Source organism: Sceloporus occidentalis, unplaced genomic scaffold, assembly GCF_023333645.1.
Source record: "Sceloporus occidentalis isolate IW3139 unplaced genomic scaffold, rSceOcc1.0.p SCAF_1, whole genome shotgun sequence".
NCBI classification, from domain to species: domain Eukaryota; kingdom Metazoa; phylum Chordata; class Lepidosauria; order Squamata; family Phrynosomatidae; genus Sceloporus; species Sceloporus occidentalis.
The window spans coordinates 149,907,425-149,921,028 of NW_028316981.1; the positions used below are offsets into that span (position 1 = coordinate 149,907,425).

At 39.5% G+C, this 13,604-nt stretch overlaps 1 protein-coding gene across 17 annotated transcripts in view; it reads left to right on the top strand.

The window, feature by feature from the left end:
- BPTF (bromodomain PHD finger transcription factor) overlaps positions 1 to 13,604 on the top strand; it is a 114,351-nt gene that overhangs the window by 94,633 nt on the left and 6,114 nt on the right. For 10 of the 17 annotated variants that reach the window (XM_089540963.1, XM_089476724.1, XM_089476706.1 and 7 more), the window contains 7 exons: positions 359 to 441; positions 1,328 to 1,553; positions 3,343 to 3,710; positions 4,009 to 4,119; positions 8,035 to 8,208; positions 8,938 to 9,130; positions 9,432 to 9,516. In XM_089540963.1, the coding sequence (XP_089397089.1) occupies positions 359 to 441; positions 1,328 to 1,553; positions 3,343 to 3,710; positions 4,009 to 4,119; positions 8,035 to 8,208; positions 8,938 to 9,130; positions 9,432 to 9,516 (1,240 nt within the window). The remainder of the gene's footprint in view (positions 1 to 358; positions 442 to 1,327; positions 1,554 to 3,342; positions 3,711 to 4,008; positions 4,120 to 8,034; positions 8,209 to 8,937; positions 9,131 to 9,431; positions 9,517 to 13,604) is intronic. The other 7 variants (XM_089476790.1, XM_089476760.1, XM_089476798.1 and 4 more) reach the window with 2 other exon arrangements.

Genomic DNA, 13,604 nt, shown 5'->3' on the forward strand with positions numbered 1-13,604 from the left:
ATACTTCAAGGGTTTTTAGATGTATTCCTTCAAAGCTTTTTTGAAAGCTTTTCTTATTTTTTCAGGGCTGAAGCAGTCTGCTTGCCCAGCTCGTTCTCTATTATCAGTATTCCACTTCTCCTCTTTTCTCACTTTGAGTTTCCAGCAAAGGCGTCTACTTTGCTTTGTCAGAATTGTCTTGTTAACTCCTGAAGAAGTCTGAACCAAGCTCACCTTTTTAGGAATATCATGTCTAATCGCTGACGCTCAGGTTTTGCATTGCCTGAAGCCTGGAAAGTGCCCCATATCCCTATGTTGTTTCTTGCACTCTAATTGGGTTTGTTTGTTTGTTTGTTTGTTTGTTTTGCCTGTCTTGAAGGTTGTAATGAAACATAATGCTGTGATAGAACACTTAAAGCAGAAAAAGACTTTGACTCCTGCTGAACGTGAAGAGAATCAACGGTAAGGGAGATTATATTGTTATTGGACAGACATGAAGTAAGTGTGTGGGGGTATATACTGGAGCAGGTATTAACACAGCTGCCACTCAGAGAAATAACTGCTCACATGAATTTTTTTTTTCCAGAAACAGTTTTTTATCAAATAAAAGCAACTGTAATGTATTGTAACCAATTTCATTATGGGAGGCCTAAATCCAGATCTGCAAAGTTGGAATTAAAAAGAAAAGCTTTGGCCTACCATATGACCCGTGGTTAAGTCGAGGGTGCAATTTAGGGGCGTGTAACAAAGGATGTAAAGGACAAAGCAAGGGCATCAGCAAAGCACCAGTCACCATACCCACTCTCTTTTCTTGCAAGTGCAGCTGGGCTTTGGAATTTCCCTAGCAAACCAGGAATAAACATGCACACACATGCAAAAACACACCCCCTTTCCTTGCAAATGCAGTGGGACTTTTGAATCTCTCTGGCAAGCCAAGAACATTCATGCACACAGACTGTCTTCTTGCCTGGACAGCACTGCCAAAGTAAAGAGAATGGGGTAGTGGGCAGAATTCTTTTAGGAACTTCATGAGCAGGATTACCATATTGACCCATATATAAGTTAACTCAGGGTTTTGGGTTCAATATTTTGGCATACATTTTTCGACTTACAGATGAGTATATACAGTAAGTTCTCGCTCCTTGAATTCTTTGAAGTAATGCCGTCCAGCCCATACCACTAGTTCTTTACAGTGTAATTGCTTTATGTAGTTTTCAATGTGTGAAACACGCTACAACTTTAGCTATGATTATTAAGCTATTTAATTTTGAAATGCAATCAATATAGACCCTCCCCCTCACCCAATATTAATTCCTTCATAATAGTGTCCTTTGTATTTCTTCTCTAGAATGATAGTGTGCAACCAGGTGATGAAATATATTCTGGATAAGATAGATAAAGAGGAAAAACAGGCAGCTAAGAAACGAAAGCGAGAAGAGAGCGTGGAACAAAAGCGCAGTAAACAGAATGCAACCAAACTCTCAGCTCTACTTTTTAAACACAAGGAGCAACTAAAAGCTGAAATACTGAAGAAAAGGGCACTTTTGGACAAAGATCTACAAATTGAAGTGCAGGTATAATTCTCATTCTTGCACATTTGGAATTTGTTCACAGTTTTCTGAGGTTATTGTGTTGACTCTGTTAACCAACAAACTTCAAATTTATCTATTTGTGCATATTTATTGTGTGCATTTGAACTAATATTTGCTGTATCCTTCATAGTTTACACACGTTTTCTCCCCTCACCTGTATTTTCCTGATCTTCAATCTGGATTAAAAATCCAAATGCCATGATAGCCTGTTTCATGTAGTTGTAATCTTAATTGGACTATACTTGGTGGATTTAAAACAGTGACAACTCCATGCTGTTTTACACAAAACATGATAGCAGCTAGGTGAGGATAAATGTTTCACATTCATGTGAAGTTCATCTCTTGATCAGTAACAAAATAGAGTTTGGACTACCGTATAAGGCAACTCTTGAAGTCTGCCTTATGCGCCAGAATTATACTCCAGAGACAGGCGAATGGCAAGGCCATCTCCCTGTCTCTGGGGTCCTTGCTGGGTCCTCTCCCAGCCAGCTGGCACTCGCGCCGGCTGGAGGGGGCCTCTCTAGAGGCCTGAGAGAATCCACTGCAGCTGGGCTCTCGCCGCCATTTTTTTTCAAAAGGCGGCAGTGGCGGGGAAACGGCTCCAGAGCCGTCCAGGCCGAGGCAAAGAGCCGGCCCCTTACTTCTCCGCGCCGCCACCGCCGGAGATCCTCCGATCCTCCAGCGGCTTCAGAAGTCCTCCGTGGAAGCCGCTGGAGGAGCAGAGGATCCCAGGTGGTGGCGGCGGCGGCTTCTGCGGAGGACTTTTGAAGCCACTGGAGGAGCGGAGGATCCCGGGTGGCGGCGCGGAGAAGTAAGGAGCTGGCTCTTTGCCTCAGCCTGGCCGGCTCTGGAGCCCCTTCCCCGCCGCCACCTTTTAAAAAAAATGGCAGCGAGAGCCCAGCCGCCAAGAATCCTCTCAGGCCTCCAGAGAGGCCCCCTCCAGCCGGCGCAAGACCCCCTCAGGGCAGGCTAGGGATGCTGCCGGCAGGCAACGTGGGGTGTCGTCTTATACCCCCCGTCGCCTTATATGCTGGAAAATACGGTATATATAACTGCTTATCAGTCCTAAACCAGATCCTTTTTTCTTAATTTCTGCTGAATGACAATTGTCAAAAATTTAAATTCTGCATCTTGTGTTCTTCCTTTTTAGAGCTTGAAGCAAAACTAAACTTTTATGAATAAAGGTTAAATAATGGGAGTTGGCAGTGGACTAAACGTTTGCGTTTCTCTGTATGGCTCTTCTTAGCTTAAATCTTTCCTTTTTTGTGTTTTCATGAGATCATTAGGCTCCAGATGGAAATGCAGAGTTGATTTAAAATAATACACATGAAGACAATGCAGAACTTTGTTATTTCTAAGAGAATGTTAGCATATTGCTAAATCTGACTAGGTTCTCTTTTTTTAAAGGCACAGATTCTACATCAAACACATTTTCATTTTGGCTGATGGCAGACCTGTGCTATTAATGTACACCTTATCAAACTAGAGACCTTCCTCTTTAGTATAACTTAAATGTCAGTATGTAGTTTGTTCTTTTAATTTGTACATAACTGATCTCCAGTTTCTTGACAGAGACTTGACATTCCTCTGCAGCCCAAGAAATTCCACTTAGGGAAAGGTTGTTTTTTTAAAATATGCACATACAGTAAAATTGCTGTGCTCAATGTCCTTTACACTGGTTGTTCTTATATACAAGTTTGACTTTTCATGGTGAAAATCAAAATTGACTTCACTGTAAGTGTCCTTGGTAACTTTTCTACTTCTACTTTAGGAGGAGCTAAGGAAAGACCTGGCTAAAATTAAGAGAGAGAAAGAAAAGGCACAGGCAGCTGCTGCCGTCGCCGCCGCCACTGCTGCAGCAGCAGCAGCAGCAGCTGTTGCTCCACCACCGCCTCCACCGCCACCACCTCCACCACCGCCGCCTCCACCACCTCCTCCACCACCACCTCACACTAGCAGTGTTGCCGCAGTGACCACCATCACGACATCCGTTTCATCCCATAAGAGAAAGCGAGAAGAAGAGAAGGAATCCTCATCTTCAAAATCCAAGAAAAAGAAAATGATTTCTACTACCTCAAAGGAAACCAAGAAGGACACAAAGCTTTACTGCATCTGCAAGACGCCTTACGATGAATCAAAGTGAGTAGTGGCTGTCATGTGAGTTTGTGCGATACATACATACATAGTTTAGTTTTAGTGCTTAGTCAGTAGATGCAAAGGTTATAAAAATGAAGTTGGAGATTAGATACCAATTTCCTAGAATTAATGAGAAGTAACTGACAATTTAATCACTCAGAAATATTTTTTGTAAATAGTAGTCTGTTAACTTTCGTGATTCATATTTTATCTATTTGCATGTTTCCATTGTATGAACTGTCTCACATTGCCATCCTTTATTTTGCTTTTATTTTGCTTTGTCTTTTTGCCTCTGCTTCAGAACAAGGGATTATAGGCCAGTCCCCTTCTTTTCAACAGGTTTTGGCTACACTCTAAAAGACATTTGTGTGTTATATTTCCGCTTGAGAAGGGATGAGAAGCCTTTTGGAAGGTCAGGGTGTGAATTTTATAATTGAAAAAAGAATCTCCAGAAAAGAGATAAGCATTCGATTCTATTTGTTCCCTAATATACAACAGAGGCCACATGAATGTACTACAGTATACTTTGTTCAGTGTTCCAAGTAATTCCTTTTTTGATTCTTAAATACTTTAAAATAAGCTTTTATTTTCAAACTGAGTATTTGGCAACTTTGTGGCACTTAACAGAATGAAAACATTTCTGTACAATACAGGGGGAAATTGAAATTATTATAAAAATTAACAGTGGAGACATTGGGGTATGATGGACAGGGAAACTTATAGATTAGAAATTGCTTTTCACTTATATCCTACTGTGGTTTAAGAACTGGCAGCAGCAAACATTGTTACCATCCAGAAGGTCCTTTTAGAGGAGCTGTGCTCTATTCACAGAACTCATTCTTACCAAAAAATAAATTAAAAATAAATTAAAAATTGTCACTTGGCTGTTATTGGGATATCAAAGCAAAGTATTCTCTTTTTTTTTTCTTAGATTGTTTTTCTACTCTGATCCCTAGCATTCATCAATAAGCATATGTTTAAAAAGCCTTTGTGGCAAATCCTTATTTGTTGGAGAAAGGCATCCTAAGACAATTTGTTGTTTCTTAAATTAGCCTTATAGAAAGAAATTTTATGAATGTTCATATAAAGATTTCTTAGAAAACAGAGTTTTCTAGTCTTGTTGTGCAGGACAAGTTTCAACCTGGCTTATAGCAATACACTTTTCTGGACTACAATGAGTAAAGAAATAAACTAATTAGAAGTGTGTTCTCATAAAATGAACCAGTGAGCTTTTTAATGAGACATAAAGATTTGCTACTTCACAAATTACACTTGGATTGTTATTCTGTACCCTGTTTCTTGGAAATAAGCCTTACTGAATTTGACTTATTTTGAATAGACTAGTATAAGATTGCACTGTCGGAAGTGCCCCCAACGAGGCATCCCTGTATAATACTGGCAACTGTCTCTTTATTAGAACATATTATAAATAACAAGGGAAACTATGTAGTTGAGGTGGTAGTACTTTGGGTTATATCCAGGCTTAGTCATATTTAACATAGAGTAATTGAAATCATTTAAGACAACTTAATTCTTAAATCCCTTTGATTTTAGTGAATCTCCTTTTTTGATCATACTAGTTTTTTTTAACACTGAGCATAATCCCCCAAATTCTGATCTCATGAATCTGCCACTCAATTTAATGTGACTTGTCTTTAAAGCAGATTTTGTGTTGATTTATAATTTGTAAAGCAGATTGTATTGACTTGCTATTAATACATTTTAATAAATATATTTCCCTGGAAGTTCTAAATGATAGAAGAGTATTTTTCACCTCTGAATCTATTATGAAAGAGTTTATAAGAAGGTCACATAGGGATAAAACAGATGGCCTCTTTGTGGTGGCTTCCCAACAACTTGGGGTTGTGTTGTTTAGACGCCACATGCCCCCCAATCTAGCAGGAAGCCTCTGTGAAGCCTCCTGCCAGACTACACGTCGGGCAGCTTTGAGATACTCTGGTGGCATGGCATTTAGATGCTGCAGGAACACCACAAAGTTGCAGCAACAGTGGAAAAGGTGGCATTTTGCCGGCTCAGAAAGGAGCGACTTTCTGCCGCTGCTTTTTGTGCCAGCAAACAGCCGGGCTAGGGGCGTGGTATGTAGTTGCTGCGGCCCCAATCTGGCACTCAAAGGGGCGCCGTCAAGCCACCCCTTTAGGGTTATCTGTCCATAGTTTACAAATTAAAGGCCATTAAGAATTAGTTAAGCCTTGGATTAGTGTTGGTTTCATTGATGAGATGGAAAAGAGCTGATGATGCATTTTGTATAAAGGTTTATGCTATAATTACACCCTCCAGTAAAAACATTACATGAAAATTACCTAGTTCCATGGGCTTAACACCATGGTAGTGATATGCTTAGTATTTAAGAAATTAGTACAAGTAAGGCAGATGAATCAACCTTGAGCCATAGTCTTAGATCCAAAGGAGCATGATCAAAACTCCATACAAGCAACAGGACTTTACCCTGCACATACTCCTACTCCTGAACATTAGGGGACCTACCCTCTCTGCCACAATACTGTGAGATACTGTGAGATGAAATTCAGGCAGTTGACCTTGAGAGGAGGTGGAAGGAAAACCACACTATGTCAGCAGAGGTTCCACTCATTCTACTCTGGATCCAAGTCATGAGATGTTGCCATTGAGCAATCACCCAGTGGTCTTCCTAAACCTGTTTTTTAAGGCTAAATAGTTGTTCGTTGTGACCGCAGCAACAGATGAGGAAAAATACAGTAATTTGGGACATCAGTTTCTTGAAAGATCTATAGCAGAGGAAATTCTTCTGTATTTGTTTATTTAATGGAGGACATAGGAAATGTAATTCTAAGATACTTTAGGAAAATCTTCATTTATTTAGGGAGCGAGAATGGGGGAAAGTCTAAGCATTGAAGTACCAAAAGTTAACATAGTGAAGAAAGAAAAAACAGTAAATTACAACTACACCCGTCCCTCCACATTCACTGGGGTTAATGGCACAGGACCCCCGTGAATGGGGGGAAACCGCAAATAACTTGAGAGAACACCTCTCTAGGAATCTCTGCATCCTCCAGTGCAACAGTGTGATCAATATCTGCCAGACACTGATCATAGAATTGTGCTGGAGGAGCTACAAATGCCTAGTGGAGTGTTCTCTCTAGGAATCTCTAGTTCCTTCGGTGTGACTTTTGGTTAAAGTTGACCATAGAGTTGTGCTGGAGGACCTAGATATTCCTAGAGCAAACATATTAATAAAATGTGTGAATAATCAAATCTGCAAAAGTCAAAGCCGCAAATGTGGAGGGATGACCGTATTCAAGACAGAAGCTGAACTCAGACATATTACCATACTAGATTTGGTGGTACCTGAACAAACCTGGATTTAGTGGCACGTTAATAAACTTAGAATGAAAGAGTTTATTCCTCTTCCAGAACATGGTTGCATAGCTCCTTTTCTCAGTTGTGGCAAGTGCAAACAAAACTGTCTGGAGGTACTGTTAGCTCAAAATAGGGAGGGAATTGCAAAAATCATTCACTTGCCATCAAACTTTAGCCAGGCATTCCGTGTATTGAGCCATAAACCTAAGTAGATAACCTCCCTTTCCCCTTATAATTTCAGTTGTTCCATCGTTGAATTTAGATACCATCAAATGGTAGAGTTTTGAGCTTACCATTGTGAGGTTCTTGATAATGTTGCATGGTTGTTTTTTATCCTCATGTCTTACCATGACATATCTGATCAGTCACATAATGTTGTCTGATAACAGACGGTCTTGAAGGATTGCCATACATTTTGTAGTTTAATGAGTCAAATTCCATTGATTTCAGGCAGTTCATTAGAAATGTAAAAGTTACATCCACTTGTCCCATTTTTCTTCATGTCATGTTATACCAATATGTATTTTACACATGCCTGGTATGCATGCTCCTTTTAGTGTACCTGTAACTTCTAATTGTGTCTGCGCTTTGCTTTGTTTTAAAATTGAGGCCTACATTTTCAAATCTGAAGAAGCCACTGTCTTTGATTGGTTTCTCAGCTATAGTTTTGAAAGTGTAGATCTTTTTCTTTGGCCTTGTCTTTGTGCATTCACAGTTGAGATGTTCACATTTTTTTAGAATTCAACACATATCAATTGACCTATTTTTTTTTAAAGATCACCTGTGCATTGAAATAGGTCATAAAGAACTATGTACACTTTGTGTCAGCTTTAGTTAGATACTAGGTTTGGAAGAGTAGATTAATATGGTTAGGGAAATTAAGTCAGAAAATTTCAAAGAATCAGATTAGCAAGTGCCATACCATTTGAAATGACAATTACATTGTCATTTTCATTGTAAATACTTTTAGGTTCTATATTGGCTGTGATCTTTGTACTAACTGGTATCATGGAGAATGTGTTGGCATCACAGAAAAGGAGGCTAAGAAAATGGATGTGTACATCTGTAATGAGTGTAAACGGGCACAAGAGGGCAGCAGTGAGGAATTATACTGTATCTGCAGAACACCTTATGATGAGTCACAGTGAGTTCTGACAAGAACCTCTTATTTAATATTTAGGTAGCATACTGCTCTGAGTTTGGTAATGTGTTTCTTGAACAAAAAATAATTATTGTTCCACATATGTTGTATACACAGTGATGTGACTTTTAAAACATCTCTGAAATGTCTTTCCAAAACTTACATGATTTGACATGCAGATAACATGAGGTTTCCAACATTGTCAATAAAATTTGATATTCAAAGCAGCCTAATTTTACATATTTGTTGCAGCAGATTCCCTACAAAATGTAATAGTTGGTAGAAGTCCGTAACTTGTTGAATTGATGTATTTCGTTTAGAATGGAGTTGTGATTATAATATTGCAATCTGGGTGGTCTTACATTACATTTTATCCTTTTCATATTATGATGTAGGTCTCTGAATGTCAGCGTTTTACCAGGATGTTATTAGTGTATTGAAAAATAGTTGGATCAGCAGGAAAAGTAAACCTTTGATAGTCATATATGCAAATGTGATATGTTCAATTTTGACATCATTTTTGTTTTTATTTTTTGTTTCTTCCAGCTTTAAAAATAATGATCGGTGGATATTTTGCTTGCTTGAGACTGAACTTTCTTGATAATGGTGACATTGGCAATTTTATTTTAAGAGCAAATTTGGGGAGCTGACGATTAAGTTTTGTTTTTTAACCAATGAAACATTTTCATCTAGGATACAAGGATGGTAACCATTTTCTTTGGGATCTTGCAGATTTTACATTGGTTGTGACCGATGCCAGAACTGGTATCATGGACGCTGCGTTGGGATCTTGCAGAGTGAAGCAGATCTCATTGATGAGTACGTCTGCCCACAGTGTCAGTCAACTGAAGATGCCATGACAGTACTTAGTCCCTTGACAGATAAAGATTATGAGGGGCTGAAGAGAGTGCTACGTTCATTACAGGTAAATTAAAGATTCGGGCTAGACAAGGTTGTTTGTTTTTAATTCACCAGCATTAAATTTAAATATGGTTGCAAATGAATCTTCTCTGTGATGTAATTGTGAAATGAAGTTCCTCTGAAAGCAGACTAGGCTTTCTCACAAAACCAAATTCAATCAGTATGTAGTAACTTCTCATAATTCTTTAATGCCTTCCTTCCCATTTGTTCCAGAGCTGAACAACTGAAAATGTTAGGCTGAAATAGGGCTCAAATTAGTTAATAAGATCATGTCTGTTGAAATGGTCTTCTCTTTTTCATAACAGGCTCACAAAATGGCGTGGCCTTTCTTAGAACCAGTAGATCCTAATGATGCTCCAGATTATTATGCTGTTATCAAAGAACCTATGGGTAAGTGTGTTCCAATCATCTTGCATTCATTATTATTAATGAAATATTTGATGCATATATGCCATCTTTCACACCTAGCTATTTTGTCAAGATTATATTCATCCTTCCCCATGGGTAAAGCCAAGATGTACAGAACAGTGGCATACATGAATACTTGGGATTGAGTCCCACTGAATTAAGTGGGACTTGCTGCCAGATGTGCACAGCATTGCAGTCATCTTCCTAATGAACTGTGGCTCCATATTTTTTATTTTGAAAATCCATATTCCATTTTCTTGTAAAAAAAGAGTCCCTAAGGCAGCTTCTGAGTTAAATTAAAAACAAATGTAATCATTTTATATAATTTATAAGAACTGAAAGTTTAAGAAAACGAAGCAGTACTTTAAAAACTCTTTAGTATTAGAGTACAAAATTAAAATTATCAACAGATACAGCAGAATGAGAGCATCTTGACCAGCTGCCTGAAACCAAAAGAGAGGGAGCCAACTAGCCTTCCAGAGAAAGCCCACTGCCCTATCCCTTGTCCCAAACAGCCATTCACTTAAAGGCAAAGGGAGACAGCTTGGGAGAATATAACCCTTCAAATTAAGTATTTATTCAAAACTTAATGGCTGGGTAAGCCATTCTATCAGGTCACTCCTCAGCATACTGAATAAAATAGTCTCCTTCATTATGTTGCTAAATTTACACCTGTGTCTCACTATGAATGTTCAACTTCTAATGTTCGACAAATTGTCCCCTGAATCAGCACAGATGTTACATTCTTGTACTATTATCCAAAAACTCATTAAACAGCTATCTTCCAAATTTGGAATAAGACTTTGTCTTACAAGACCAAGTTTTTAAGCTGATTTGTGGCTCAGAATCCAGTGCTTTTACCACTTGATCTTGCAGTTTCACTTGAGAGTGCCAACCTTGTCAAAGATTGCTTGCATTTTTTTTCTCTCTTCTGTCTCTTCTTTTATGGCTTTTGCCTTAAATTTATTCTTTTCCTCTTTAACGTATTTTTCATGCTTATATCTTACCTTCTTTTGTCTTTATGATCAGAACTCTACTGAATTTTTCTGAGCTATGAGTTCCATAAACGTTGCCCTTTCTTGGAACCTTTTGGCCTTGCTTTGTACAACATCGCTTCTCTTCCCCTGATGTTTGTTAAGATTAATAATTTGTATGTGTGTATTTAATCTTCACTTTTTCCTGTTTAAATTATTGTAGCATCTGGTACTTCAATACTGCCTGTTTTTCAATACAATGAGCCGTTGTTATTCACTGAGGTTTGGTTCCAGGACCCCTCAACAAAATCAGTTGATGTTCAAGTCCCATTAAAGCCAAGGCAGATTAAAATGCTGTCCCTTGTATAAAATGGCAAAATCAAAGTTTGCTTTTTCGAATGTATATATTTTTAAAATAATTCTAAGCCATGGATACTTGAATCTGTGGATATGGAGGGATGACCGTATTGTAGGTCATTGCTTATTCCTTCTTTATCTAACCTTGGCTTTTGTGATTATGTGCTCTCTGATTTTGTGGCAATCAAAGCAATCTCATTTTCAAATACTTGTTGTTCAGTTTCTGGTTCCTTTCCCACTTCTTTTGATGTTATGAAAGCCCCAAAGTTCCATTCTTGATCCAGTTCAGTTTTTCTTCCTCCTTGAGCTTTTTTGTATAACTATGGCCTGGAACAAGCTGGCCAAAAGAACTGGCTTCCAGCCACTTTGGGGGCATGGCGTTCAGATGACTCACATCACCAAAGTGTCCGTAAGCCACTCTGAAACTGTGCTGAGGTAGCAGGAGCCAGACTTTTCAGGAGCAGATTAAATCTGCTTCTGTTGTCAGCCCATTTGGGATTGTTGTGGCAACCCACTTCGTGAGCAGACCGTCCAGTCACTGCTGTCCCAGCGTGATCATTGCTGAAGTGGCCAGAGGCCTTCCGGGAGTCGGGACATCTGCCTCGGCCCTCAGTTAAGTATTACAGTTGGCCTGCCCCTTACGCGGGCTTGTCTTTTGCAGACTTGAGCACACGCGGAAAGCAAGCCCCAATAGAAGCAACAAGGGTGCCCATGGCCCACGTACCATGGCACGCCACAGGAACGCGCCCCATTACCCTCAATGGGATTTGAGGATACGCTTAATTCCTTTTATGCTGGGGGGGGGGGTCTGGAACAGATCCCTGTGTAAGAGGGAAGCCAACTGTACTTTTATACAAGCCATCTGCAGCTTTGTGTTTCTGTTCAAATCTTTCATCTCCTTTCTTGTCTTTTTCAGGTTTCTTGCTGTCTCTTCTTGATTCTGAACTCAGTTTATTAAACAAAGTGTTACTGTAACTGAGATCTTTCTTTAAAGTCTTCTTTTATATTCAGGCAACTGTTGGCTCCTTTCACTTAGCTTCAACTGTTGGCTCCTTTCACTTAGCTCTCTGAGTGGTATTCCTCCGCCTTTTACTATGGAGATGAACCAATGCTTTCACATCTTTACTATTGTACCGTTCTTCCCATCTTCAGTCTGTTTCCCCTCATCCTTTACTCTCCTATTCTAATTTTTTCCCCTACTCCTTCCATCATTTAACTATTTTTCTTTAGTTTTCTAGCTCCTCCTCCTTGTTTTTATCAGTAACATAGCTGTATCCTGCAGTTTGCTCCAAAGCTGAGGCTCACCATTTTCTAGCCTGCCCTTACTCTTTTCTTTTTTGGTTCCTGTGCTTTGGAATTCTTCCCATTGTGACATTCTGAAGTCTAAAAGCACCTAAAATATACTAGACTTTGCAGTCTAGTTATTTCCTTTGTTTCTTAGTTTATTTACTGATAGTTCCAGATTTTTTTTATTAGCCCTTGCTAGATAATACATAGTGTGCCCTTGCTCGCCCTTGTGGCGGCACGGCGGTGCACGCACACCATGGGTGTGCGCCCCATTAGACCCTATGGGATGTGCCACCCCTTCTCCCCGCGCAGCTTTCAGCATATGCTGAAAGCCGCATAAAGCGCCCCCGCGTATGACACGGGCGCACTGTATAGATAATATATTTAGATTATTAGATATTTGTAAACCAAATCAACTTTATTTATCAAGTGTTGTAAGGTTTTTGCATGTCTTTGTCTTTGGTTTTGTTTGATAGTCTGTTTTGGTTATTAGATATAGTTTTAATGCTTTCCTGATTTGAGCAACTCTCTTTATTGGAGGGAGAAAGCAGCATAAACATCCCTTGACCCAGAAATTGGGCATAGTGAGTATATCAATTAAGCTGGTGGCTGAGAGCAGTTGAAATCTGTAGTGCTGCACTGTTAGCAGGGAGGAAAAATAGATGGGACAGTGTGAAGAGAATTGTCCTGCTCAGTTCCCCCTAACAACTTAGAGTAAATCTCTAAAGGGGCAAGTGTGTCACATTTTAGATTATGTGGTGAGGATAAAAGACTTCTCTATGTAGGGATGTTTTAGGAGGAAGGATACGCCCACTCTTCAAAACCTTCTCCATTGTCAAGGTAGCATTTAAACTTTCAAATATGCAATTAGTAGCCATTTCCAGTGTGAGGCCTCTAGGGTTGCATTGGGAAAGCCTGGCTAGGGGAATGTGCTTCTCTTCTCTTTGGCTTCCACCTTCTTAGGTGAGAGTTTTTGGTATGGTTGGGATTTCATGATACATTCTCTATTTTTTTATTTTCACATATGAGGCTGAGTAGAGTCAGAGGAGGTCTTTCTTAGTGGTTGGGCTTCTTTTGTGGAGCTGCCTTCCCCAAGAAGCTTACTAGGTGCCGGGGATGCTTTGATTTAGATTTCCTGCATGGCAGGGGGTTGGACTGGATGGCCCTTGTGGTCTCTTCCAACTCTGATTCTGTGATTCTACGTAGCAGTAACTATAGGCGTAGAAGTTTCAAGAGGACCTCCCTGAAAATGTAGGCAGTACTTCCCTATGTTATATAGCTTTATTATATACAACTCTTTGAGAACATTTCTGTTGGCAGACTATATAAATGTTCTAATGAGACGAAAAGAGAATTATTTAAAATCTTGTGCTGTAATGTGCAGCATTTTCCATCCAGATGCTTAGCTCGCCTTAGCTTTTCAGACTGTAAACAGAGCCTTGTGTTGACAAT